Below are 25,993 nucleotides of genomic sequence, written 5' to 3' on the forward strand. Positions count from 1 at the left end.
CTTAAAGGTCACCGTCTAACGGTTGGTTATTTATAGTGAGCTGTTATGACAGCTGTGGTCTGCTGTTGCTTACCGATGTAGTTCGCCTTTAGCAAGTGGGAAATATCTTTATAAAATGTGTTTCTCTCTGTGTGTGTGTGTGTGTGTGTGTGTGTGTGTGTGTGTGTGTGTGTGTGTGTGTGTGTGTGTGTGTGTGTGTGTGCGTGTTGGTATATGTGGTTTGGAAGGACATTGTACCTGACATTTCACCTGGGCTCCGCGGACCTAGTGGGATTAGGCGGACTATGCCAAGGTCCGCCTAATTCAAAGAGTGTATAAGCATTTGTTAGTGTCTAACTAACATATATTCTCATTTTCTTTGAAAGTCCTTTTTTACCACTTGACCTGATTTTGAGTGTATCCCAGTGTATAGCACAGCGGACCCCATCGGTGGGTCGTAGATTGCAGTTTCTTACACATTTCTGATACACAAGTGCAATTTGCGCGCGCTGTGTTGTGATTGGGTGGTTGACCTATGTGGGCGGGGCATACAGCCAGACGAGTCGACGCTACTCCTGACCACGTTTCGGCTGTCGCCTTTTAAAAATTAAATGTACCTGGAGAACAACAACATGGCGTAACTGATGAAGCCTACTGGGACAGCGCTGTACACGACGGTAAGGATTTAAATTTGTAAATATAACATACATATGGTTGATTTTATGCTTTTTGCAGTGTAAGCCAAAGTTGCTTTTAGTCGGTGCATGTGCTAGGCTAGCAGAGCTAAGTTTCTTAGCGGCTTCGTGCAGCTCGTTAAGCCACGAACATACATTTATTTGCTATTAAAACAGAGTACAGTCGGCAGAGAACAGGGCAGAAGTAACTAACATAAGTTGGCAGCTCAGGTATTTTTTAATTCAAAACCAAGCAATAAAGTATACAGCACAGAAAAAAATTACCTTTATTTGATTGTTGGTAGCTTGCTAGGCAAAGTCAATATGTTTGTTGCTACGTTTGCCTAGCCATATACACGTGCTGGCTCGGCTCATCTGCCAGGCCCGGCAGGTGTTTGCTTCTCCATCCCAGCAGGGCTACCTGGTTGTGGGTGTGCTCTCAACTGATGATGCGCCGCCCGGAGCCGCACTTTGGGCTGTGGGGGGAAACTGTGGTCTGGTGCCCTCACATTTGCCCTTACAGAGTTAAGTGTAATTCCTGCGCAACGTAAAACCAGAGCTGATTAAATACACTCTGGAAGCTCAAATGGCGTCCGGTTCGCTTTACTGCGGCGCCGGTAGCAGCGGGGCCGGGCCGGAGTGGGAGCGGGGCAGCGGGGCTGGCAGCAGCGGGGCCGGGGCGGAGTGGGGCAGCGGGGCTGGCAGCAGCGGGGCCGGGGCGGCGGGGCTGGCAGCAGTGGGAGTGGGGCAGCGGGGCTGGCAGCAGCGGGGCTGGCAGCAGCGGGGCCGGGGCGGAGTGGGGCAGCGGGGCTGGCAGCAGCGGGGCCGGGGCGGCGGGGCTGGCAGCAGTGGGAGTGGGGCAGCGGGGCTGGCAGCAGCGGGGCCGGGGCGGAGTGGGGCAGCGGGGCTGGCAGCAGCGGGGCCGGGGCGGCGGGGCTGGCAGCAGTGGGAGTGGGGCAGCGGGGCTGGCAGCAGCGGGGCCGGGGCGGCGGGGCTGGCAGCAGCGGGGCCGGGGCAGCGGGGCTGGCAGCAGTGGGAGTGGGGCAGCGGGGCTGGCAGCAGCGGGGCCGGGGCGGCGGGGCTGGCAGCAGCGGGGCTGGCAGCAGCGGGGCCGGGGCGGAGTGGGGCAGCGGGGCTGGCAGCAGCGGGGCCGGGGCAGCGGGGCTGGCAGCAGCGGGGCCGGGGCGGCGGGGCGGCGGCGGGTTGTCGGGGCGTCGGGCGCCGGACCTCAGCTGAATGTGGCTCGGTGCGGCCAAAAGTGCCAGTGGAAATGGGCCTTGTACGAAGAAGTAGAAAGCAGCAAGCTTTGAGCTCAGGTTTTGACTATTGTCATTGTTAGTTTCTGTTCATTTAACTGCTTTGGTTTTCTGGGCCTGTAAGAGGATGTTTCTAATTTAGTTGAATGAAAATGTAATATCATTAACAATGTAAAAAACAAAAGAACAAGGGGAAACCATGCTATCTGGTTTATTTTGTGAGTGTTGGTTTATATTATTTCACAGTTTGAATGTTTTTACTAATTTTACTGGTAGGTATGAGGTATGAAGTCTGTTCATTGAGCATCCTGTGAATGTCACAGTTTAGATTATTTTCTGAAGATCAGACAATCACTGTTGAAATGTTTGGTTGGGGTTATTTTTTTAGACTGAAAAAGTTAAGGTGGATCTCACTGCCTTTTCACAGTTATACTTTTTTTCTGATCATGCTTGTCATACAAATTAAGATAAGTTTATTGCCTTCTGAAAGCAAAACATGCAGAGGAGAAGACGTGTTAACCCAAAGGAAGATGCAACATTTTATATTACTGCTGGAAGGGACAAAGTGGCACTTGACATCAAATACATCAATGCCATCAAAGGTAAGTTGAATCACTGTCTGTATAATCATAATTAAACTTTCTTTTAAATGTCACCTTGCTATTTGTCACTTATTTGTTATTTGTGTATGACCTAGGTCGTGGTATCTTCACCTCTGCTCCATTTGAAAAAGGAGACTTTCTGGTGGAATACAGAGGTGAACTGATAACCAAGCAAGAATGTGAGAGGAGACAGAGAGTCTACCATGACCACCTCAAAGTCTTTATGTTTGAGTTCCATTTCAATGGAAAACTGTGGTGGTGCGTACTAATGTTAATATGCTTATTTTGATAATAATTGCTTTGTGTGCTCAACATAAATTTTTAAGTCAGGCAAATTTACCTTGTCTAAATTGTGTGTTTTGAAATTAATTGTTACTTGTGTTTTTGTAGTGTTGATGCATCGACTGAGGATGGGTCATTTGGAAGAGTGGTAAATGATGACCATTTAAACCCTAATGCCAGGATGAAGTACTTTACCGTAAAAGGGAAGCCCCATCTGTGCTTATTTGCAGTAAGAGACATAGGTCCAGGAGAGGAGATCACCTACAATTATGGTGACTCAAACTGGCCATGGAGATGCAAGGTGCTTAAAATTCTACTTTGTGAAATTGATAGTTCTCATAAATGAAATGCTCTAACCACAGAAAATTGCACATAAATACTAAATATTGTCCAAATATCTTTACAGCATTATTCACACCATTAGTTGATATTGTAAAACAAAACAACTAAACTGCCACATCAAAAATACTGACTGTTATAAAATGTCATTTTAGTTGATCTCATTTGTCTGATGTCTGTTAAAATGTTTAGAATCCTGGCAAGTCTTTGGAGACGATACATGGTGAGGGACCACCCACATCAAAGCCTTGTACAAGTGAAAAAGTAAGAAGTGATTTCTTTATAGTCTAACTACAAAGAAAATTTTTCTCATTTCCTAGTTACCCACTTGTAGTTTCTTTTTTGTTAAAATGACCAGGTTTGAGAATTTAAAGTGGAAAAAATAAAAGGACATTTTGCTGTAGTATGAACAAAACTACACTTGTTGACTGGGACCCTGTTAATTGTACTGTGCTTCTACAGGCCATTTATTGGTTCAACTCTTTGAAACTAAGGCTAACACAATCAAATAGAATTGTAGTGGAGAAGCGTTTAAAAGTATGGTACCACCTACATTTGATCTGCATGTTAATTTAATGTGTTTGGTAAATTGTCTATGAAATGCTGTGTCTGTGTGTATGCAGTTGTCTGAGTGTGATATGGTTTATATCGACCGTAATTTATAAGGACATTGACATGAAATGCTGTGTGTCTGTGTGTATGCAGTTGTCTGAGTGTGATATGGTTTATATGGACCGTAGTTTATTAGGACATTGACATGAAATGCTGTATCTGTGTGTATGCAGTTGTCTGAGTGTGATATGGTTTATATGGACCGTAGTTTATAAGGACATTGACATGAAATGCTTGTCAAAGCTTAAGTTACTATGATATTTCAGTGTATGCGTGTGTGTCGATTAGCTAAACACCTTTTATGTCTTAGGGGGACCACAGTGTTTATGTGGTCCTGATCCCAGGTGGTGTTCACAGTGGCATCACTTTGGTTTTTAAGAGTACTTGGACCACCTACATTTGATCTGCATGTTAGTTTAATGTGTATGGTAAGTTGTCTAGTTACATGTCACGAATAGGGTCCCAGTCAACAGTAATAACTGGAATTCATGACAAGGTCTCATTTAAATGAACCACATCTAATCTAACAAGTATACAGGTATGATGTCACTCAGTGAGAAAGGCTTACAGCAACTTCTTCAAGGTAGAGTCTGAGATCATTCTAGTAACGAAGTTGTCTGTAGATATACAATGGAACAACAAAATGCTGAATTCATCAGTTCACATTAACTTTGGAGATTGTAGTTTTATAATGTATAGACTGATGTTGCCTGTTCCAAAGCAGATTTGTTTCCCTCAAAACACATGCAGAAACACAACCATGATAATTTAAACATAATGTTAGACAGGGAACAACCTTGTCTTCAAGATATTTATGGTAATCTTTACTGTTTTTTCTGTTGTTAAAGGATGTTGACGAGGACACGTCTCAGAGGGGTTGTGAAGCCACAAATTGCCCTTCGTCAAGTGAAGATGTTGAAGAGGTATGTTGTCATAAAACATTGATTTCCATTTTATCTCTCACTGTTGATCTATATCGTATAAAATTACCCAGTGAGCTTTTAACCAAAGTTTCCCCCTTGGTGCTTTTGTCAACAGTTGGATGGTTTCTTTTATCTAGACCCCAAATATCATCTCTAGTGGTACATCCCCATTACATGTCTGTTAATTGTCCCTTTGCTCTGCTTTATCTGCTACAGATGATGGCTGAGGGCAGCCCGAACAAGCTGGCTGCGAGTTCCATGAATCTGCCGAGTCCTCTTCTGGATCCACTTGGCAAGGTTGAAAAGGTAAATTAATCTAATGCACCGATTAATGAGGTTACTTATGGCAAAAAATTTAAACAGCCAACACGTTTCACTGATGCTCTGTGTGTCTGCAGTTGTCTGAGTGCGATATGGTTTACATGGAGCTTAATATTTAAGGACATTGGCATGAAATGCTGTGTCTGCAGTTGTCTGAGTGTAATATGGTTTATATGGACCGTAGTTTATAAGGACATTGACATGAAATGCTGTGTGTCTGTGTATGCAGTTGTCTGAGTGTGATATGGTATATATGGACCATAATTTATAAGGACATTGACATGAAATGTTTGTAAAAGCTTAAGTTACTATGATATCTCAGTGTATGTGTGTGTCGAGCAGCTAAACACCTTTTATGTCTTAGGAGGACCACAGTGTTTATGTGGTCCTGATCCCAGGTGGGGTTCATAGTGGCATCACTTTGGTTTTTAAGACTACTTGGACCACCTACATTTGATCTGCATGTTAGTTTAATGTGTATGGTAAGTTGTCTAGTTACATGTCATGAATAGGGACCCAGTCAACAGTAATAAATGGAATTCATGACAAGGTCTCATTTAAATGAACCACATCTAATCTTACAAGTATACGGGTATGATGTCACTCAGTGAGAAAGGCTTACAGCAACTTCTTCAAGGTAGAGTCTGAGATCATTCTAGTAACGGAGTTGTCCGTAGACATACAATGGAACAACAAAATGCTGAATTCATCAGTTAACATTAACTTTGGAGATTGTAGTTTTATAATGTATAGACTGATGTTGCCTGTTCCAAAGCAGATTTGTTTCCCTCAAAACACATGCAGAAACACAACCATGATACTTTTCATTTAATGTTAGACAGGGAACATCCTTGTCTTCAAGATGTTAATGGTAATCTTTACTGTTTTTTCTTTCTTACAGTTTGTTGACGAGGACACGTCTCAGAGGGGTTGTGAAGCCACAAATTGCCCTTCGTCAAGTGAAGATGTTGAAGAGGTATGTTGTCACAAAACATCGATTTCCATTTTATCTCTCACTGTTGTTCTATATCGTATAAAATTACCCAGTAAGCTTCAAACCAAAGTTTCCCTCTCGTGCTTTTGTCAACAGTTGGATGGTATCTTTTATCTAGACCCCAAATATAATTTCTAATGGTACATCCCCAGTACATGTCTGTTAATTGTCCCTTTCCTCTGCTTTATCTGCTACAGATGATGGCTGAGGGCAGCCCGAACAAGCTGGCTGCGATTTCCATGAATCTGCCAAGTCCAGTTCTGGATCCACTTGGCAAGGTTGAAAAGGTAAATTAATCTAATGCACTGATTAATGAGGTTACTTATGGCAAAAATTTTAAACAGCCAACATGTTTCACTGATGCTCTGTGTGTCTGCAGTTGTCTGAGTGTGATATGGTTTACATGGAGCTTAATATTTAAGGACATTGAAATGAAATGCTGTGTGTGTCTGCAGTTGTCTGAGTGTAATATGGTTTATATGGACCGTAGTTTATAAGGACATTGACATGAAATGCTGTGTGTGTCTACGTGTATGCAGTTGTCTGAGTGTGATATGGTTTATATGGACAGTAGTTTATAAGGACATTGACATGAAATGCTTTTCAAAGCTCAAGCTACTATGATATATCAGTGTATGTGTGTCGACCAGTTAAACCCCTTTTATGTCTTAGGAGGACCTCAGTGTTTATGTGGTCCTGACTCCAGGTGGTGTTCATAGTGGCATCACTTTGGTTTTTAAGATTACTTGGACCACCTACATTTGAGCTGCATGTTAGTTTAATGTTCATGGTAAGTTGTCTAGTTAGATGTCATGAATAGGAACCCAGTCAACAGTAATAAATGGGATTCATGACAAGATATAATTTAAATGAACCACATCTAATCTAACAAGTCTACAGGTATGATGTCACTTAGTGAAAAAGCCTTACAGCAACAATGGAACAACAAAATGCTGAATTCATCAGTTAACATTAACTTTGGAGATTGTAGTTTTATAATGTATAGACTGATGTTGCCTGTTCCAAAGCAGATTTGTTTCCCTCAAAACACATGCAAAAACACAACCATGATACTTTTCATTTAATGTTAGACAGGGAACATCCTTGTCTTCAAGATGTTAATGGTAATCTTTACTGTTTTTTCTTTCTTACAGTATGTTGACGAGGACACGTCTCAGAGGGGTTGTGAAGCCACAAATTGCCCTTCGTCAAGTGAAGATGTTGAAGAGGTATGTTGTCACAAAACATTGATTTCCATTTTATCTCTCACTGTTGTTCTATATCATATAAAATTACCCAGTGAGCTTTAAACCAAAGTTTCCCTCTCGTGCTTTTGTCAACAGTTGGATGGTTTCTTTTATCTAGACCCCAAATATCATTTCTAATGGCACATCCCCAGTACATGTCTGTTAATTGTCCCTTTCCTCTGCTTTATCTGCTACAGATGATGGCTGAGGGCAGCCCGAACTTGCTGGCTGCGAGTTCCATGAATCTGCCAAGTCCAGTTCTGGATCCACTTGGCAAGGTTGAAAAGGTGAATGAATCTAATGCACCGATTAATGAGGTTGCTTGTGGCAAAAAATTGAAATTGCCAAAATGTTTCACTGATGCGCTGTGTCTGCAGTTGTCTGAGTGTGATATGGTTTACATGGAGCTTAATATTTAAAGACATTGAAAGGAAATGCTGTGTGTGTCTGCAGTTGTCTGAGTGTAATATGGTTTATATGGACCTTAGTTTATAAGGACATTGACATGAAATGCTTTTCAAAGCCCAAGCTACTATGATATATCAGTGTATGTGTGTGTCGACCAGTTAAACACCTTTTATGTCTTAGGAGGACCTCAGTGTTTATGTGGTCCTGACTCCAGGTGGTGTTCATAGTGGCATCACTTTGGTTTTTAAGATTACTTGGACCACCTACATTTGATCTGCATGTTAGTTTAATGTTTATGGTAAGTTGTCTAGTTACATGTCATGAATAGGAACCCAGTCAACATTAATAAATGGGATTCATGACAAGATATAATTTAAATGAACCACATCTAATCTAACAAGTCTACAGGTATGATGTCACTTAGTGAAAAAGCCTTACAGCAACATTGGAACAACAAAATGCTGAATTCATCAGTTAACATTAACTTTGGAGATTGTAGTTTTCATAATGTATAGACTGATGTTGCCTGTTCCAAAGCAGATTTGTTTCCCTCAAAACACATGCAAAAACACAACCATGATACTTTTCATTTAATGTTAGACAGGGAACATCCTTGTCTTCAAGATGTTAATGGTAATCTTTACTGTTTTTTCTTTCTTACAGTATGTTGACGAGGACACGTCTCAGAGGGGTTGTGAAGCCACAAATTGCCCTTCGTCAAGTGAAGATGTTGAAGAGGTATGTTGTCATAAAACATAGACTTCCATTAATATCTTGCCCTGTTGTTCTATATCGTATAAAATTACCCAGTGAGCTTTAAACCAAAAATTTCCCTGTCATGCTTTTGTAAACAGTTGGATTGTTTCTTTTATCTAGAACCCAAATATCATCTCTAGTGGTACATCCCCAGTACATGTCTGTTAATTGTCCCTTTCCTCTGCTTAATCTGCTACAGATGATGGCTGAGGGCAGCCCGAACAAGCTGGCTGCGATTTACTGGAATCTGCCAAGTCCAGTTCTGGATCCACTTGGCAAGATTGAAAAGGTAAATTGATCTACTTTTTTAGTTTTAAGACTAGTTTTCTCTGGCTATTTTGTTATTAACCTAGTGATCACATCTACCACATTTCAGAGTAGATTTAATATAGACTGGGCACACTGATCTGTGGTGTCTGTATTTTCTCTGGTTGCCAGAAGGTATAGGAGTCAATTGAACAGCGGCGATGTACAGTTATTTGGTCTCGTAGAGACAATCCATAGATGTATGGGAAAGACAAATTAAAAAATTCAGAGAACAGTGTTTCAGTTTGTTTTTTTTCATCATTCCTTTTTTTCATCATACCTGACTCCTGGTTTTCATACTTCTGCAAAGAGTGTGATTATTTTTATGTCCCAATCTCCACAATACTCAAAGATATTCTTCAGAGAACTTTAAAAGCCCACACTTTTAAACTTACATCTTTTTTCTGGTTTAAACAATTTATAGAGAAAGGAAACCAACCAATTAGACACAGAACACTGTGGTAATTTTTTTACCTGTTTGCTCTTGTTCTCTTTTTTAGTTGACCACTGAGACTAACCAAAATCAGCTCACGAGTCCAAATGAGACTGATACAGTTTTCAACAGTGAAAAGGTATATTGAATATCAGATTTATAATGTCTTTGATTGGATTATTTTTCTCAGGATTCAGTAGATATCAACATGTAAAGGTTTTTCACATCTTACTGCTCTTGCACTTGCCAACAGTGTTGCAAACATCGCCTGGTGTGCACAACAGTCTCCTCTTTGGACAGATGCGTTCAGTGTGTGGGACCAGTATCTGCCTTCAAGTGGCTTGGCTATCGCTGCAGAGGTGAGATGTTTAGTGTGACAGAGGGCAGTAAGTGGATATATTTGATGTGCTCTAATGTATGATGAACTACTCTGTAAAGAAACACCTATGAAAACTTCTCCTTTTCATAGGCTATTATACAAACAATTTTTCGAGTTTTATGATGAGTAAAAAGGTATCATGATGAAACTGAACACTGCTACCTCTGAGTCTAGATCGTGGCATGTGCTCCAGATTACTTAAAGATGTTTCGTTTTGCCTAATTGACATGGACACTGTTATGCTTATTGTTTTCCTGAATCCACCTTTGTTTTTTAAACAGTTAAAAGTCTTTGCTGTTTTTTGTGTTCTAGATCACTACAGTGTTATGACAAGAGAAAAACGTATATAGCCGCACAGTGCTAAAATTAATATACTCAAAATGTGTTACAGTTTGTTCCGGGGTCTGGCATAAATCCTGCCTCAGACAAATAACAACTGATTACATCCAAGACCCATCACAGGTGAGTATCCTCTTCAAGGTTGTTGAACTTGAACCATCTTTAAGTGTCCATCACCACATAAAATGATTTGCTTTCTCATCATTTCAGCAGCAAAAGTTCCCTAGGTCTTCTGGGGATGAACTGCTTTCAGATGAAGACGACCTTCCACATTCAGAACTGAACCAAATATTGGATGATGAGGATTACGTATCCGATATGGACTACGTACCCAACTCAGACTCACACGATGATGACGATGACTATTCAGATGCAAGCATACACTTGATGCCAAGACTGTTGAAAGCTACACAAATTCAAGAGAAAGTGGTAAAACCCGATGTTGGAACATCTGATGCCTCAGACACAAACATCCTAGTTGTGCCCAGCACTTCAAAACATCCACCTCTTGAAGATCCCATGGAAGTCGCATCTGATTCAGGAAATTCCATCAAAGACTCATCAAGGGATCCAGAGGGTAAAGGTGAACTTCATGAACAAGACTTGCCACATCTCATTTTTAGTAAAAAAAATTACTGTTACATTTGTGGTAAGCCACAAAGCAAGATCTCCCGCCATTTGAGAACACACAAGACACATGCTGAAGTTGTACGTGCATTTTCCCTTCCAGAAGACTCAAAAGAGCGCAAGACAATATTAGAAAAAATGAGGAATAAGGGAAATTTTCAACACAACACTGAAGTTTTACAAGGTGGAACAGGACCAGTCAAAGTGAAAAGGAAACCAAAAGCTAAATCACAACCAGGAAAGTTCATTCACTGTATGCACTGTCAAGGGATGTACATTCGTAAGGAGCTTTGGAGACATGTCCGCAGATGCCCCTTTAAGCCAGAAAACCAAGATTTGGATAAAGAACCTGGGAGAACTAAAGTGCTGGCTTTGGCTGCAGCTCACGAGTCTGCATTCTCTCAGCAGATCTCAAGTGGAGTGTGGAAGCTCCTTGGTGTCATGAAACAGGATGAGATTGCCTCCATTGTGCGAAATGACCTATCTATTATTCAGTTTGCCCAGTCGCTCTACAACAAACACGGACAAGACCCTACAAAACATGAGTACCTGCGACAGAAGCTGCGTGAAGTGGGGCGTTTGTTGTTATGTCTGCGCACAGATTTCTCAGTACAAAACTTAGAGGAAGCTGTTAAACCTGCTAACTTCCAGAGAGTTGTGCAAGCAGTAAAGAAAGTTGCAGGTTTTGATGAAGAAAAAGCCTCATACCTTACACCAAGCCTTGCGCTGAAACTGGGACATGCACTACAGAAAATCTGTGACATTGTTCATTGTAGGGCACTCATGGCAGAAGATCAAGAACTGATCAGGTCCACTGAAATATTCAAGAAGTTGCAAATGTCCAAGTGGTCTGAGTTGGTGTCTCATAGAGCCCTGAACACACTGAGTGATGCAAAATACAACAAGCCATCAACATTGCCCTTCACAGAAGATGTTCAGACCCTTCATCGCTACCTTGACAAATCTGCAGAAAGTTCATTTTGCAACTTGAAGGAGACAGCTACCACTCAGAACTATGCTCAACTTGCAAAAGTCACTCTTGCACAAATCATTGTGTTCAATCGAAGACGTGCTGGGGAGGTTTCAAAAATGCGTCTCAAAAGTTTTCATGAAAGAGACAACACAAAGCTCCATGACGATGTGGCCATGGGTTTGTCAAAGACTGAGAAGAGACTCTGCAACTATTTTAGCCGAATCGAAATAATGGGAAAAAGAGGCAGAAAGGTTGCAGTTCTGCTCACACCAAGAATGGTTGATGCCCTGTCACTTCTTGTCAGTAACAGAGCTGAATGTAATGTTTGTGCCACAAATGTCTTCCTGTTTGCAAGACCCAAATCAATGAGCTACTACAGAGGACAGGACTGTTTACGTGTTCATGCAAGTCAGTGTGGAGCAAAGCACCCTGAGTACCTTAGGTCAACACATCTCAGGAAACATGTTGCTACACTCTCGCAGGTCCTTAATTTAAAAAACAATGAACTTGATCAGGTTGCAGATTTCTTGGGTCACGACATCCGTGTTCACCGCGATTTCTACAGATTACCAGTTCCCACAACTCAACTGGCCAAGATTTCCAAACTGCTTTTGTCAATGGAAAAAGGAGATCTTTCCAGCATGCAGGGGAGATCACTGGATGAGATTGAAATTGAAGGTTTGTACAGAAATTTTTTTTGTAGATAAGTTTCTGAGTGTTTATTTCTTTTTCTTATTTAAGTCAAAGGATTTGAATTTATTTCATTTTCATATCCATATATAAGGTCCACTGTTCAGAAAAACGGGAATAAAAGCCCACAGTAGGGCTTGGTAATAATTCAGCATTATTGTTTCAGTGGAAACTGAATCACAATGTGATTTTGTCATTTTAAAAAAATATATATATTGTCCAAATAAATATTTGTAAGCAAACTAACTAGAAACTAAATACTCAGACATACAGACAGATGAGGTGAAAGAGAAAAAAAACACAAAATGTCTTGTGGTGTTTGGCCACCACTGGAGTTAGAGTACTCCTCAGCATTGCTTCTACTGGAGGGATGAACATCATTCTTCCAAATGATATTCCCTCATTTGGCTTTTTTGATGATGATGCTAGAGAGCATTGTCTAACAAGTCGGTCCAAAATCTCCCAGAGTTCAACTGGGTTTAGACGTGGGGACTGTGAAGGCCACAGCATATGATTCACAAGCATTGCCATCCTAGAAGAGAGCACTCCCATCAGGATAGAAATGTTTCATCATAGGATAAGGGGGGTCTCTAAGAACTGCTTTGTATTGATCTGCAGGTCCTCTAATGGTGCTTTTCCACTGCATAGTACTGGCTCGACTCTGCTCGCTTTATTTAGCTTTTTCCACTAGGGATGGAACCTGGTACTTTTTAGTCCCACATCTGGCCAGGTTCCAATCGAGCTAAGCCGATACTAAAATGTGACGTGAAAACACTGCCGACTGCTGATTGGACAGAGAGTCTCGTCACATGACGCGTTGTCAGCACCTGTGTGGAATCAACTGCATTTGTTATGGTTTTACTCGTGATTTATTCAGGTTTTTACCTTAATTTGTCACCCAGCTTCAGATGAATATTAAAATGAGGTGAATAAAATCCTGAAGCCTTCACAGTCACCAGATCTCAACCCAGCTGAACAATAAAAAGATTTTGGACCAACATGTAAGACAATGCCCTCTACCCCCACCAATACCCAATAAATCATAGAAATTTTGAATTCCAAATCTATTTAGAAAGGAAGTAAAGCTTTTATTTATTAACACTTTAAAAAGTATACAAAGTGCTTCACACACCAACAAAAAACAATGACTTACAATGACTAAATTACAATTACAAATTTACAAACACCACAACATTGAGACTTAACTAGACTGATCCAAAACAAAAGACACAGAGGTGAGACAGTCACAGACATCTTTAATATATATTTAAAGTTCAACATCTATCAGCTTGCTCTCTGTGGTTGTTAATGAGCCACTAGGGGTAAATGCACACAATATATGTCCATAACTGGTTGTGTGGATCAAGTTATAGCAAACGATAACAGTCAGTGCTAACCTCAGTGACTGCATTTCCTGTAGCTGCTAAAAAGCCTTTATGTAATTTGTCATTGAAAGCTTTTATTGTGAACGAAGAGCAGCAGAAAAGTTTAGTGATTGATTTCAATTAGGAATAATTCAGTACTGTCAAATCCAGCCCCAATAGGCAATAGGAAATTGGGATAGGTGAAAATGATGATGATAATTCAAGTGAAATGCATTTTGATCCTCACGAAAACTGACCGGTCAATCATGATTGTCAGTTTGGAGAACCCTGCTTTAGATTCTTAACTCACCTAATAGGGTTCTTCAGTTAACACTGTAAACCAATTTACAGAATTTTGGTCTGAAATTATGCTACTATATATTAAGCATGGAATGTAAAAAATGTTTTTGTTTTTTTTATCAATTTACCAGAAGAAATCGCGGTAAGTGATGCTGAGGCCAAGGACAGGGAAAGTGAGCCTGAGAGTGATGAAGCAGGGTGTGGAACCAGCAAACCTGTGGATGATGCAGACTCAACATTCACAGCTGCGGAAATGGTGTCAGCGGTGTCATCCACAGTAATCAAGACTGCCCCTCCATCTGAAGGTAAGCATCTTCAAATTGCTGGAATGTAAGAAAAAGGTAAACACGACTGGGAATGTAAAGACGTCAGAAGCATGTAAGTGTCTCTTGGCCTCCAGAGGTCCACCATATTGCCTGCAGCTCGGAATGCTGAAGTTGTAACAGGCGAGCCGACAACAGCTGCAATGCGCTTCACAATTCACTATTGGAGAGATGCACCTCAAAATGATATTACCTCATTTATATGTACAATCTTTATTTAATCTGCTCATCTATTTGAGATCAAGAAAGATCAGGTGCAAACATAACAAAGGGACATAGTGTCATCACTAGGCATCAAGACAAAACTAAAATTTAGAGATCAAAGTTTTTCTGATATTATTTGGTGTTGCAGATGGTGGTGGAGAACATCTTACATGCTGCTCCAAAATCTTTTAGACGTGTTCAGCTGGGTTGAATTCCTGTGGCTGTAAAGGCTGTAGGATTGGATTCACTTTGTTTTCATCTTCATCAAACCATCTGCAGTTAATGTTTCTCCACGCTTATTCAGATTTTTCCTTAAATTTTTCCCCTGTCCGTGTATTCCAAAGTGTCCACACACTAAGTGGACTTGTCTACAGGGTGAACTATATCAAGTGAGCCATCAAATAAAAACCTAAAGCAAATACTCATATTCATCAAAGAAACAAGTTAACAAGAATATTTTAGTCAATTGTGTCATTGATTCAACTCAGGTTTTTTTCTACCTTGAATATTTTACAGGAAAAGTTGACCATCGCGAAGCTGGGGCCAGAAGATTGTGTCCGAAGAGAGTGTGGATTAAGGCTGAGGTTGCTGCAGTGATGCGCTATTTCAGCAAGCAAATAAAAGAAGGAAAACTGGCCACCAAAGCTGAGTGCAGTCACTGCAAGGAGGTAGAGGGGCCCGTGTTGGCAGAGAGAACTGTCCAAAATATTAGGGACTTTGTCAGAAACAGAGGGAGGGCTGCAAAAAGGCAGCAACAAAAACTGTAAACTGTAAAAACTGTGTGTGGGGGTGAGGGGTCGGGGTTTTTTTTTGTTAGAAGCAGGAAAGCTAATGGTTCTTGTGCAGTTATGCCAATATACAGTTAAAATAATATGAAGCTACAGTGATCTCTTTTGTTATAATTTATAATTGTTTTTTAATGTTTTCGTTATGCTGATATGTTAAACTTTCACGTCTTCACACACAAGCTGGGAACCCAGAGCAATTCTCTTTTGTTTTAATTTATTTATTTTTTGTTGAGGGCAACAAAAAGTTAGAAAAAAAAACTGTTAACCCACAATGTGTGGGGGTGAGGGGTCTGGTTTTTTAGCTAATGTAGCTATAAAAAAAGTTGCCAATATACAGTTAAAATAAGCTGTGAAGCTACAGTGATCTCTTTTGTTTTAATTAATTTATTTTTATTTGTGGATATTCTGATGTGTTAATCTTGGATGACATATTTTCAAAGTTGTGTGGAATGACAGTTCTAACATTTACAATTTAAATGCAATAGTTTAAAATGTCAAGACTCAATTGATTGTGGGTGTTCTTTTTACTTATGCTCAGGATTAAGTGCACTTATTTTTATGCACATCTTAACACATTTGTTTCATTCACATATTTTTGTTAATATGTTCATACATTTGAGTATTATGTAGAGGTAGGACAGTAGTTCATGTGCTAGAGCATTTCTTCTGATAATAACATCATCATATCATGACTGTTCCATTAATGCTTGATGCAGTCATGTTGTGTATTTATGTTAATGAGACATTTAAAAAAGTGACATCATTGTCCCTTTAAAGTCCATTTAATGTTTGTTTGGACCCCATTAACCACGTTTTTCTCAAAAAGAGAACGGTCTACATAAACCATAATAGTGTCTGGGTGCTGTCTATGAGGATGTATGAGGTTGGGAAGGGTGTAACTGAAAGCTAAAGTCACCCAAATTTTTTTCAGATTTTTTAGAGCGTTTTAACCTAACTCCCATAGCTCTAGGACCTCAAGAAAGGGTAGTCCACCTTAACCACCACCGGGCCTGTTTGGAGAAAATGTCCTGCTAAATCATATAAACCCGTATGTGCGTGTGTGTGTGTGTGTGTGTGTGTGTGTGTGTGTGTGTGTGTGTGTGTGTGTGTGTCCGTGTGTCCGTGCGTGCGTGCGTGCGTGCGCATGCGCGTGTGCGTGTCTGAGCAGAGGGATCAGGAGGAGGTGAGGAGACGCATTGCTTCTGTCACCTATTCAGACCCTCTTTACTGGGACCAACCTGGAGCAGCAGGTAAAAAAACAAAGAATTAACACTCACACACTCCTGTTTATCATCTGCAACTGCGTTTAGAGAGATTATTTCCCTGATGTCTCCTGTAGATGGAGGCAGTGCTACAACTGACAAAGAGCGTAGGCAAATTCTTGTTATTCTGATTGAATGCTCATCTCATTTTCTCTCTCCTTCTGTCTATCCGTCTGTCCCCTGCTCCGCCCCATCTTTGTCGACAACACACTATCACTGCCCCTTCCTCCCCTTCTTCCCCGTCCTTCCCAGGACATCAGTGCCATGCCCCGGGCTCCAGGCCAGCCTCTCCTCAGCCAATTAGGCTTACCAGGCCAGTGCTGATCCTACCCTCCGCACCTGATATTGTGCTAGAAAAACCTGTGGAGACCGGGTGGGTTACTGTGTTCTTTACAATTTTTTTTTTACTCTCATATCATTTCTCTGCCTCTTCTTTTGCTGATGCCTCTCTTCATTGCTTTTTTTATTTCTCTTAAAGACTGTCAAGGTTTGACCTATTTAACTTCCTCAGGCTCCCTAGTCTTCCGCATTGCTCAGACACGATACTGATTAATTCATAAAAAATTGTGATGTAACCTTCTTTTAAGCATTTACATATGCAAATGGTGAATTTTGATTACTTGGAAATATACGGTCACTTTCTATGTATCGAATTGCAGTTAAAGACTTCCCGTGGCTGTGCTTTGGAACAGAGAACAACAGCAGAATCATCCACGGGAAGTCATTCACCATAGGCCTAATTAGGCCTATAGACTCGATGAAAAGTAAAGTGGTTAATGCTTTTCCAACGATGCACAATCACTTTTTAATTTTTTTACCGCATGACGTGTCGTTGCCCTATAATCGCTCTCCCACCGGGAGGGCTTTCTCATCCCACAAAACTCACTCAGTTGCTACTGTACTCAGGGCAGTCTATTCCTGACTCTGGCAGCAGACTCCACAGAGAGACCCTCTACTGCCCAGGGCTTTGGCTGCAACTGCTTTGCTGCTTAAATTAATGAGGAACTTAGAAAGAGAAAGGAGGACTCAAAGTTGTGAAATGGAAAAGTCAGCAGGATGTTGCTTCCAAAAAATTCACGCAGTGACCATTAGCGAATTAAAGCCAGTCCAACTTGGAGTGCCTCAGGTTCTGTTATAATGCTTTTTCGTTACTTTTTTGTTAGCTAGTCTTGCAGCGTCCTCACCGTGGCAAAGTCATTTGAGAACCCGCTCATTTGTAGTGACGCTTCCTGAATATATGTAGGATAAAACAGAGACAAACATGCCTACATCACATTTATCCTCAGTCCAGATTACTTACTGGATCATTTACAGGTGATGTAATTTAACATAAAAAAACTTGGATTCATAGAAACAATGAATTGATTTTAAAGTTATTTAATAAATTTCAAATATAAAACTCACACAGTTGTGCACATGGAACCTTAACAGTTCTCAAGTATTAATCATAAGATACATGTATGTTGAAGTAGAGAAAAGTTCACGCATAAGCATATTTCATTTGATGTGTGATTGTGTAACATTACTATTAGTATTATTATTGTTGTAAAACTTTGAGATTGCTTTTAGCAATGAAAAGTGCTCTATAAATGAAATGTATTATTATTATTATTACTAAATCATTCTAATTCATTAATGAGATTAGTGTTTCAGCACTCATCGGTCATCTGGCAAATATTTATTGTGGTTGATGTTTTTATTGAGTTTATCTGTGATTTATCTGAGTTTGAGTAATGGCTATTAATTTGTGTTGGTGCATTGATTAACAAATTTGTTGATGTTGAGCAGACAATTTGAGCAGCATAGAGAGCGGGAAGCTTTGCTGTCTGCTGACTCACAAATCATGTCGTCACAGACTCTATTTTAAATTCTATATCTCATCTATTAATTGCTCCTCAATATTTATATAACCTGTAATAAGATGGTTGGATTGGGAAGATTGCCAAAATGTGTCACTGAACATCAGAGCACAACTTTGTTTGTATTGATGAGGATCATGCTTTTGAAACTATCTTACATTATGTTTTGTGGACCCACGTTTGCAGTAACTGTACTCATTTAAAAAAAAAAAGAACCAATTAATTCTAATACATTTTCCACATAAGTCCATTTAAAGCAGAATGGAGACCAAACCAATCCAGTAGTTACTTGCAAGCTGCTTGAAGAGTAATGTACCTATTTTTCTGGAAAACAAATCTTAATTTTCACATCTAGTTTCAATTATGTGGACAAATTTAATTGCCAAGGGGAATGGTTCTGTGTAGTTACAGTCACATACAATGTTTTCTTATTAAAAAAAATGAGAGATGCCAGTGGAGGTTACACTTTTAATAGTGAGGGAATCTGTCCACTGAATGAAACGTTGTGTTTGTGTCATATTGGAGTTTTTTTTAATGCCCTACAAAAAGATGCGAGCAGACGGTTGGTGTAAGGGCAGTTACAGAGGGATAACAGCCCTTTCTCCAAAGTGCCTTGTCCCCCAAGAACTAATAAAGTAGGGAGTTATTTGGTGTGTGATGGAGAGGAAAATTGTTTATTAGGTACATTGTTTTATAGAGCTGTCTTCTGGGGCCAATAAGTTGTTTTGTTTACTGACCTGAGCTGTCAGAGAGAGGAGTGGGCTTCCTGTAATGCAGATGAAAACGGCCCAGATGACACATCGTACAGTAAATAATGAGATGAAGCAAAGCAGCAAACCTGCAGCCTGCGGTGTCAGCAATACCAAAACAAACACACAGTTATAACCAACCTAACCTAAATTTCACTCCGCAACAACTAGCTCTTATTTGAATGCCTGTCAATTAGGACATGTCAGAGTGTGTAGGTCTTTAACAGGAACCTAGTTTCACAGTAGTCCTTCAGCTACCTGTGGAGTAACATGAGCTTGTCCGTGTGCACCAAAAGCTAACTTTTCACCTCTTACACTGAAATGAGCAAATGACGGAAGAAAACAATCTAGATGTAATGATAATGACTGCTTTGATTCCACAGAGTAACTAGTCAACACGCTGACCTCGTTATGGAAAGTAATTCTCCAGATTATAAAAATGCTCAGTTGAATAATTACCCTGCGCAACAGCCTAGCTGGAAGCAGGTGTGTGTGTGTGTGTGTGTTTACAAAATAACTCAAATACGGGTCGACGTATTTCCAGCAAACTTGGTGAAACACACATTTTCCAAGATATTGCCACAGATAATAGAGAGACTAGAGAGACAATCTAAAGCTTATATTGATCAGAAAATGATTCCCCATCATATGATGTCACATAAGTGACATCATAAAGATGTCACAATGAAGTCAGAAAATTACATCATGCATAGCTCAAAAAGGACATTTATGAGATATCTCTGCAGCCTTTAGGACTATAGATGCAACCTGAAGCTTATATAGATCAAAAAAAAAAAAATTAAATTAATTATCATTTGGTAGGATTAGTGTCTTGATGACGTCATAACGAAATGGCATTATTACTATATATTTTTATTTTATTATAAGTATTTACTGGGTATATACAGCATCGGAGTGCAGGGTATGCATCAGCCCTGCAATGCATTTCATTAACTCTTGTGTCAAGCAAGCAGCATGAAGTATACCAGGCTATGGAAGAGATGCGGGATAGAGAATTATTGATGACACTGATAAAATCCTTCTCTTGTGCTGCTTATACAGCAAATGGCTCAAAGGAAAACCGGAATCAGTTTCTACAGTATGAAAGAGCCTTAAAAAAATGCTGTTTGTTTTTGAATTTATGTGGAGCAGTGTTGTCTCAGCACTGATTAGTTGTTTATAACCTACATTTCCCAGCCCAGATAAACACATCAGTCTCTGTTGTCAATAGGAAAACAGAGTCAGGCATGCAATGCAAACACACGTACACACGAAAGAAAAAAAAATGATGTGACAGCAACATAGCTTACAGAAGCAAATATCTCTCTGTGCCTATACATAAAGCAGCTATCATTTTATCGTTTACAGCTGCTCAGGCTATTCTTCTAGTCTCTGCTGAGGATAGTTGCAGTTCTTTTTGTGGCATGACTTACAATAGTGGAGCCTGTCAAAAGTGAGGGCCTGCAGTTGTTTACATTATTATCAACCTCATTTGTCACCAGACATAACGCTGTCACTCTCCTCTCGAAATATATTTCCAAAGCAGACCTTATTAATCTTTACCCTGGCGGTGTTTGTGTCCGTGCTCCGTGTGAGCGCTATCAAACCACCCCGACACACAATGGAGGGACAGATTTCATCTTTGGAAAATTCAGCGGAGCAGCAGATAAGATTTATGTATCCATGGTGAGGAGCCCAGACACTGAACCCACGCACACTCCACCATCCCACTTGGCTCACGCTAAAATACCCACCACAGCTCCACCAGTGGGGTCAAGCCAATTAATGAGAAGATGAAAGCCCTTCTTAGCAATATTCTAATCCTTTCATGTATTTTTTCTTCTTTTTAATATGTCTGCTCTCTGATTCCCCGATCTGCCCCTTTGTTTGTGGCTACGGTTGTCCTCTCGGGCTTTAAACTAAAAGCTTTACTTTAAACAAGCCCAAAGCTGATGCTTCCATCGTCTGCATCCAGTCGAGATCATAGACTCACATTTACCCCAGTGCTGCCTGATTGTTTTGATATTTTTTGGAATATAAAACAAAATCTGAGTAAACAAGAATATATCCTTTACACTGTTCATCCTCCACCGGTGTCTCATTGCACTGGTCTGTCCTACTGTTCTGAAAAGCTCTCTGTGAATCCCCCCTACGATCCCTGGACCACGTTTTGCTTTGCCCAGCTCTGCTTCAGTCCAGCCTGTTTTGATTTCGAAGTATCACACTTGGCACCGTCTCCTGCCAGGTCCACTGTTTCCCGGGCAATACACGACTGGATAATTTCTAGAGGAATGAGAAGACGAACCTGAAAGTGATTTAGGGTGATCTTGTCAAGAGCAAACGCTTCTTGTCGTTTTTTTTTTGTGTCAAGTCCAAGTTGTAGGTAGATGAATGTGATGGGAAGAGGATATTTTTTTTGTGATTCAACCACCCAATTTACGTTCCCCTGTCAATCACTGCCCACACAGACTGAAATACTCACTCTAGATGTCATACAGTGGAGCTTTGTGGGGCAGATCAGAGTGAAAAGATCCCACTAATACAGATTTTTTTCAGAGATAAATACACATGATTGCTTTTGCCCTTGGACATCTTTTGTAGCAAAATGTGCGAAAAGGTTTTCATTGACAGAAAAGGTGAACTGTTCCCTGATCATTTTTGAAAATAACAGGGGAAAAGCATGGGTGCTATTCTGTACAATAGCAATTCTGTACAAGCATGGGTGCTATTCTGTATTCTGTAAATTGGAAGGTTGCAGGATGCTGAATTTTTGCTTTTGTGACACTGGCCCTCGGATGCCCATCAGACAGTAAATCGACCAATTTTGACCTGGAAGCGGAGTTGACTGTGCTGGCAATTAAATATTTATGGACACCCCCTGGTTTGCTGCCCCCACAGTCAAAACGGAAACAAGTTCAGCCGAGGCACGGGAGCACAATAGAGAGGCACTTAGCTTTGCTGCTGCAACACTAAATATAGCACAGAGAGCTGTTGCATGAGCCAGGCTGATTTGTCCAGGCAGAGAGGATTATAAAGCCAGACCATGGCAGTGCCCAGCTGAGCCCCTACTCAATCTGAGCAAGGGGCAGACAAGAGAGCCGAACTGCACTCTGAAACCTCTCCTAAATTCATATCTCTCAGACTCGTATTTGGGCACAGTAAGTATTTCTGGCCATTCGCCGCACCGCACTCTATCCTGGCTCCTTCATCAATGCACAGGTCTGCCTCCTCTCGGAAGCTGCAGCCCTCAGAGGCCCTTTACCCAGTTCATACGGTCAAGATAATGAAAAGATGTCATAACAAATCCACCTGTTCTCTTCTCCATGTGATCTTCCTCTCGTGTTTCCACAGAAACAGTTTCATGTCTGAGGACAGCGTAACGCCGCAGGCATCACAAGAGGAGCAGCAGCCAGGACCCAGTACGGTGTTCCCGGGCCCCGTGAATAGAAGCAGGGGGACTGTGATCTCTGTGTCGGGGAGTATGCTGAGAAACATAAGGCGGTACCGGGAAGACTACGATGCCTACCTGCGAGTTGTGGCTCACGAGACCGTCGGCAGCTTCAACCCCTGGGCCGTCGCAAACAGGTATAAAACTGACGTTGAAGGCAACAAGTAAGGGTTTCCGAACACAATAGTTCTCTGCTTGTCAGAAGATATAGATAAATGGTGCTTATAATAAATCACTTTTGCGTCATCTCATGAAATTTTTTTACTGCATATTATCACATGCTTAGTTTTGTAACCAAAGCCACGTCAGAGCAAGATTTGTCTCCTTTGCTGCCTTGTTTTCTCCCTTGGTGTCTGAAGGACACGATGTACAGTCGTCAGAGCTTGTTCTCCGAGCATCATGCAGAGTTCATGTTTTGCATACTGTATCTCTAGTTTCATTGTTTTTCTCCCGCACGCACATATTTGCATACCTAACAGAATTCTAAATGGATGCAATGCAGAACACAGAAGACTCCCTCTCATCACGATTCATACATCAGCTCTAAACATCTAAAAGACAGATTTGTGTGGGATTGCAAATAACCCAGTAAATATTTTTTTTTTAGCTCCAAATCTGAAAAAAAACAACACACAAAAACCTGCTGCTCAGTTCCACCCCTGGGATCTGACAGAATATGTCACTGGCTCGTAATCAGCCCCACGTCAACAGACCAACGTTTCAAGAGAGATCTGTACTTTTCTGAACTTGGAACCCCCCCCCCCCCAAAAAAAGTTACAATGTGAGGAGAAGTCATCCAATTCTGTCAGTGTTTTTGGAGAGAGAACACACACACACAGATCTGTGGACCCCATGGGATTCTGACAGAAACCTGTCTTTTTGATGAGATGGTAAAGCATTCATTCTATCTGTATAAAAACAGCCACATTTCAGCAAACCTGAAGACAACATAATAAACTCGTGCTGCCAAATTGCTTTCACACATTAACTGAGAGCTAATTTTGGAGTGAGATTTATTTTAAATAATTGGAGTATTAAATATACAGAATATAAAAGGCCATTCAGTAGAGCTGAAGTTATCATTATTCGATTTTCCAATCGATGTTCCCAATCCATACCGGTAGATTCTTCACCTGTATCTAGTGCTAAAATCAGACTCTTCCTGTATTGATTTTTCACTGACAGCGTAATGATTTGATGTTTTTGTGGGGAGTTGTAAGAGCGCTTACTCATCCTCTGTGTCCTTCCCTCAGTCTGCCTCTGTTTTGTGCGAAAACACATTGTGAACAAAAACACCGAAATTTTGCTGTGTGCCACACCCAGCTCACCGGTCTCGCCTGTTATTTTCCTTAATTTTGTGCCTTTCACATCAAGGTGCGAATATCAGGTGCGAGTTTGAAAAAAATGTGAACGTTTTGATGAAAACATTCTCTGTCTCATGTCTCTGCTGCTTGTCGTCCCACAGTCTGGCAGAGGAGTTGCTGTCGGAGGCTGTGGCTGACGTGGCTGCAGAGTTTCAGGATGTTGTGGAGGAGTACGCCGAGGCCGTCTTCACCTCAGAGTTTCTTCAGCCAATCCTGTCACATCCAGCTCCAGCCCCAGCTCTGGTCAGCCAATAGGATGTGACGAGCATCAAGGATGGGGCAGTTTCTTGCGGTTTACTGTAATATTTATTTATTTTGGTGGACAATCTGCAGTTGCAGACCAGGTCTTTTTTTTCTACATTTTTGCAAGTTTCAAATGCAGATATTTCATTTTGGAATGAAACTCTTCTTTGATGTGACAACATCAATGGCTTTATTTAACGGGGATTGTATATATCTTTTTTAATGACACCGCAGCAGATGAGATCAGTGAATTGCACATGAAGCATTAGTCACATTACTCTTCAGGGTCCATCTCTATCTGCTGTTGAATTCCTCTGGGAATGTTAGTTTAGTTTTGATAAGCTTGGAGAGACCATCATGACATTACGGAGGATTATAAGATTACCGACCTCCCTTTGCCCCTAGTCTAAAATCTCCCTGAGGATTACTCACGCTTCCTTTTTTCACGTCGGAATATGGAAATAAATTAATTGCATACGTTCTCCAACATAATGATTTGGGATTTGTAACTTGAATTCCTCTTTTGCTTTAATAGCTAAATAAAGGTTATAAACAGCAAAAGGGCCTAATTTAAAGTCACTTGGTCAATGTTTGTTCCCCCCAGTAAATTATGTTCAATGTTACAAGAGAGTACAGGACAGGAATGAATACAAATCTTTATTAAAAAATGTGGCCCTTCTTTTATATTTTAGCATCGACCTAATGTCTCCTGCATAATCACGATGAAAGTTGTCAATTCTGAATTCAAAATAAACAGGGCCGACTTCACGGGTCCCTTGATAGCAACATGAAACCCATGCAGACAGAGCAGAGAAGAGACACATCCAGATGTTTGCTCTGGCCTGCAGGGACCAGCCTTTGACAGTGGACATACAGTGACTGAATGAATTAGCTCACATTGGATCAGCTGCCTCTATTTTTCCCGGGCTGCATTCTGCGTGGGCGTCTCAATACGTGCCGGCTTTCACAAGCCCGAGCACAGTGCAGACTTCGTCGAATAGACATCGGTATCGGCTCAACGCATTGGGGAATGGGATTCATTAAACACATTGAGCGATTTTGCCCAATAATTACATTACATTGTTATGGTTCAGACATTTTTAAATGTGTCTGCCAAGACGGATTGAAAAGACGGAGCAGGACATATTTTAATTTCTACCAGCTCAGCGGTTACCACTAAGCATTTGAGTGAAAGTGAAAGCACTTTCCTACTTTGTTACTTACATTTAAACATTGTTGTCCTTATGGACAATAGACATTGCAGTTATGCAATTTCTAACGTATAGAAAAAGCATAGGCCCAGGAGTAATAAAGTGACCATGTTACAGGAAAAGTCCAGAATTAGCGTTGTGTTGCACGTTATTATAATTTCCACTGGTCAAAGAGGTTCGACCTTGCCGCCCACCTAGCACCGATTCATTATCAGAGCTTGTTCAGACTGCTGAGGACACAGACTGCATTATGTTCATAAAGCACTGAGGGGAGGTTTTACATCAATACTGAACAATTCCAGCTGATGCTCTGTACTCGAGACAAGACGTGTTACTTATCAGCCATGTTTGCTGTTCTTTAGGGTTATTCTGGTGAAGGTGAAGCCGAAGCGTCGGAGGAAGGATTTATTCTACAACACCGCTCTTCACTCGTGCAAATACTGGCATTGTTTGCATTCTAAACAGAACAGTTTTCCCGTCGCAAGTTCCTTAGTCAAATTGTTTTGAGGCTTCATTTGCAGACAAATACCCATGACTGAAGGGCAGCTTTTCATTATTGCAGTCACAGTCTTGCTTTTTGGCAGCTGCTAATTATGAATGCATTGTTTGAAACGAGTAAAGGAGCAGAGTCACAGCAGACGGCCAACTAAACCCCCACTGATTACAGGAGAGAGAAGATTATCTGCCAACCTCATAGCAGACCTGAGGCTGAAGTATATTTTGAATACTAAAAAAAAA

At 40.9% G+C, this 25,993-nt stretch overlaps 2 protein-coding genes across 11 annotated transcripts in view; both read left to right on the forward strand.

Annotated features, from left to right (window-relative positions):
* Positions 1 to 24,605, forward strand: part of kiaa0753 (KIAA0753 ortholog) — a 33,452-nt gene extending 8,847 nt beyond the window's left edge. For all 3 annotated transcript variants that reach the window (XM_035623681.2, XM_047335674.1, XM_047335676.1), the window contains exons 15-18: positions 16,288 to 16,369; positions 16,634 to 16,754; positions 22,341 to 22,574; positions 23,903 to 24,605. In XM_035623681.2, coding sequence (XP_035479574.2) covers positions 16,288 to 16,369; positions 16,634 to 16,754; positions 22,341 to 22,574; positions 23,903 to 24,056 — 591 coding nt within the window. In that variant the 3' untranslated portion in view covers positions 24,057 to 24,605. The remainder of the gene's footprint in view (positions 1 to 16,287; positions 16,370 to 16,633; positions 16,755 to 22,340; positions 22,575 to 23,902) is intronic.
* On the forward strand, positions 13 to 15,624 carry LOC124850789. 8 transcript variants are annotated; one of them, XM_047335668.1, is made up of 19 exons: positions 13 to 656; positions 2,400 to 2,511; positions 2,607 to 2,769; positions 2,902 to 3,094; positions 3,325 to 3,396; positions 4,593 to 4,667; positions 4,884 to 4,973; positions 5,890 to 5,964; positions 6,180 to 6,269; positions 7,137 to 7,211; positions 7,427 to 7,516; positions 8,301 to 8,375; positions 8,593 to 8,682; positions 9,200 to 9,271; positions 9,386 to 9,491; positions 9,903 to 9,973; positions 10,061 to 12,128; positions 13,939 to 14,109; positions 14,848 to 15,624. In XM_047335668.1, exons 1-19 carry the CDS (start codon positions 624 to 626, stop codon positions 15,096 to 15,098), a joined length of 3,972 nt encoding a protein of 1,323 aa, XP_047191624.1. In that variant the 5' UTR covers positions 13 to 623; the 3' UTR covers positions 15,099 to 15,624. The 8 variants fall into 8 exon arrangements, with proteins under 8 accessions (XP_047191624.1, XP_047191623.1, XP_047191622.1 ...); XM_047335667.1 differs by having other exon boundaries at positions 176 to 656; positions 10,064 to 12,128; positions 13,936 to 14,109; XM_047335666.1 differs by having other exon boundaries at positions 178 to 656; positions 13,936 to 14,109.
* Positions 24,606 to 25,993: the final 1,388 nt, after the last annotated feature.

Source organism: Scophthalmus maximus, chromosome 11, assembly GCF_022379125.1.
Source record: "Scophthalmus maximus strain ysfricsl-2021 chromosome 11, ASM2237912v1, whole genome shotgun sequence".
NCBI classification, from domain to species: domain Eukaryota; kingdom Metazoa; phylum Chordata; class Actinopteri; order Pleuronectiformes; family Scophthalmidae; genus Scophthalmus; species Scophthalmus maximus.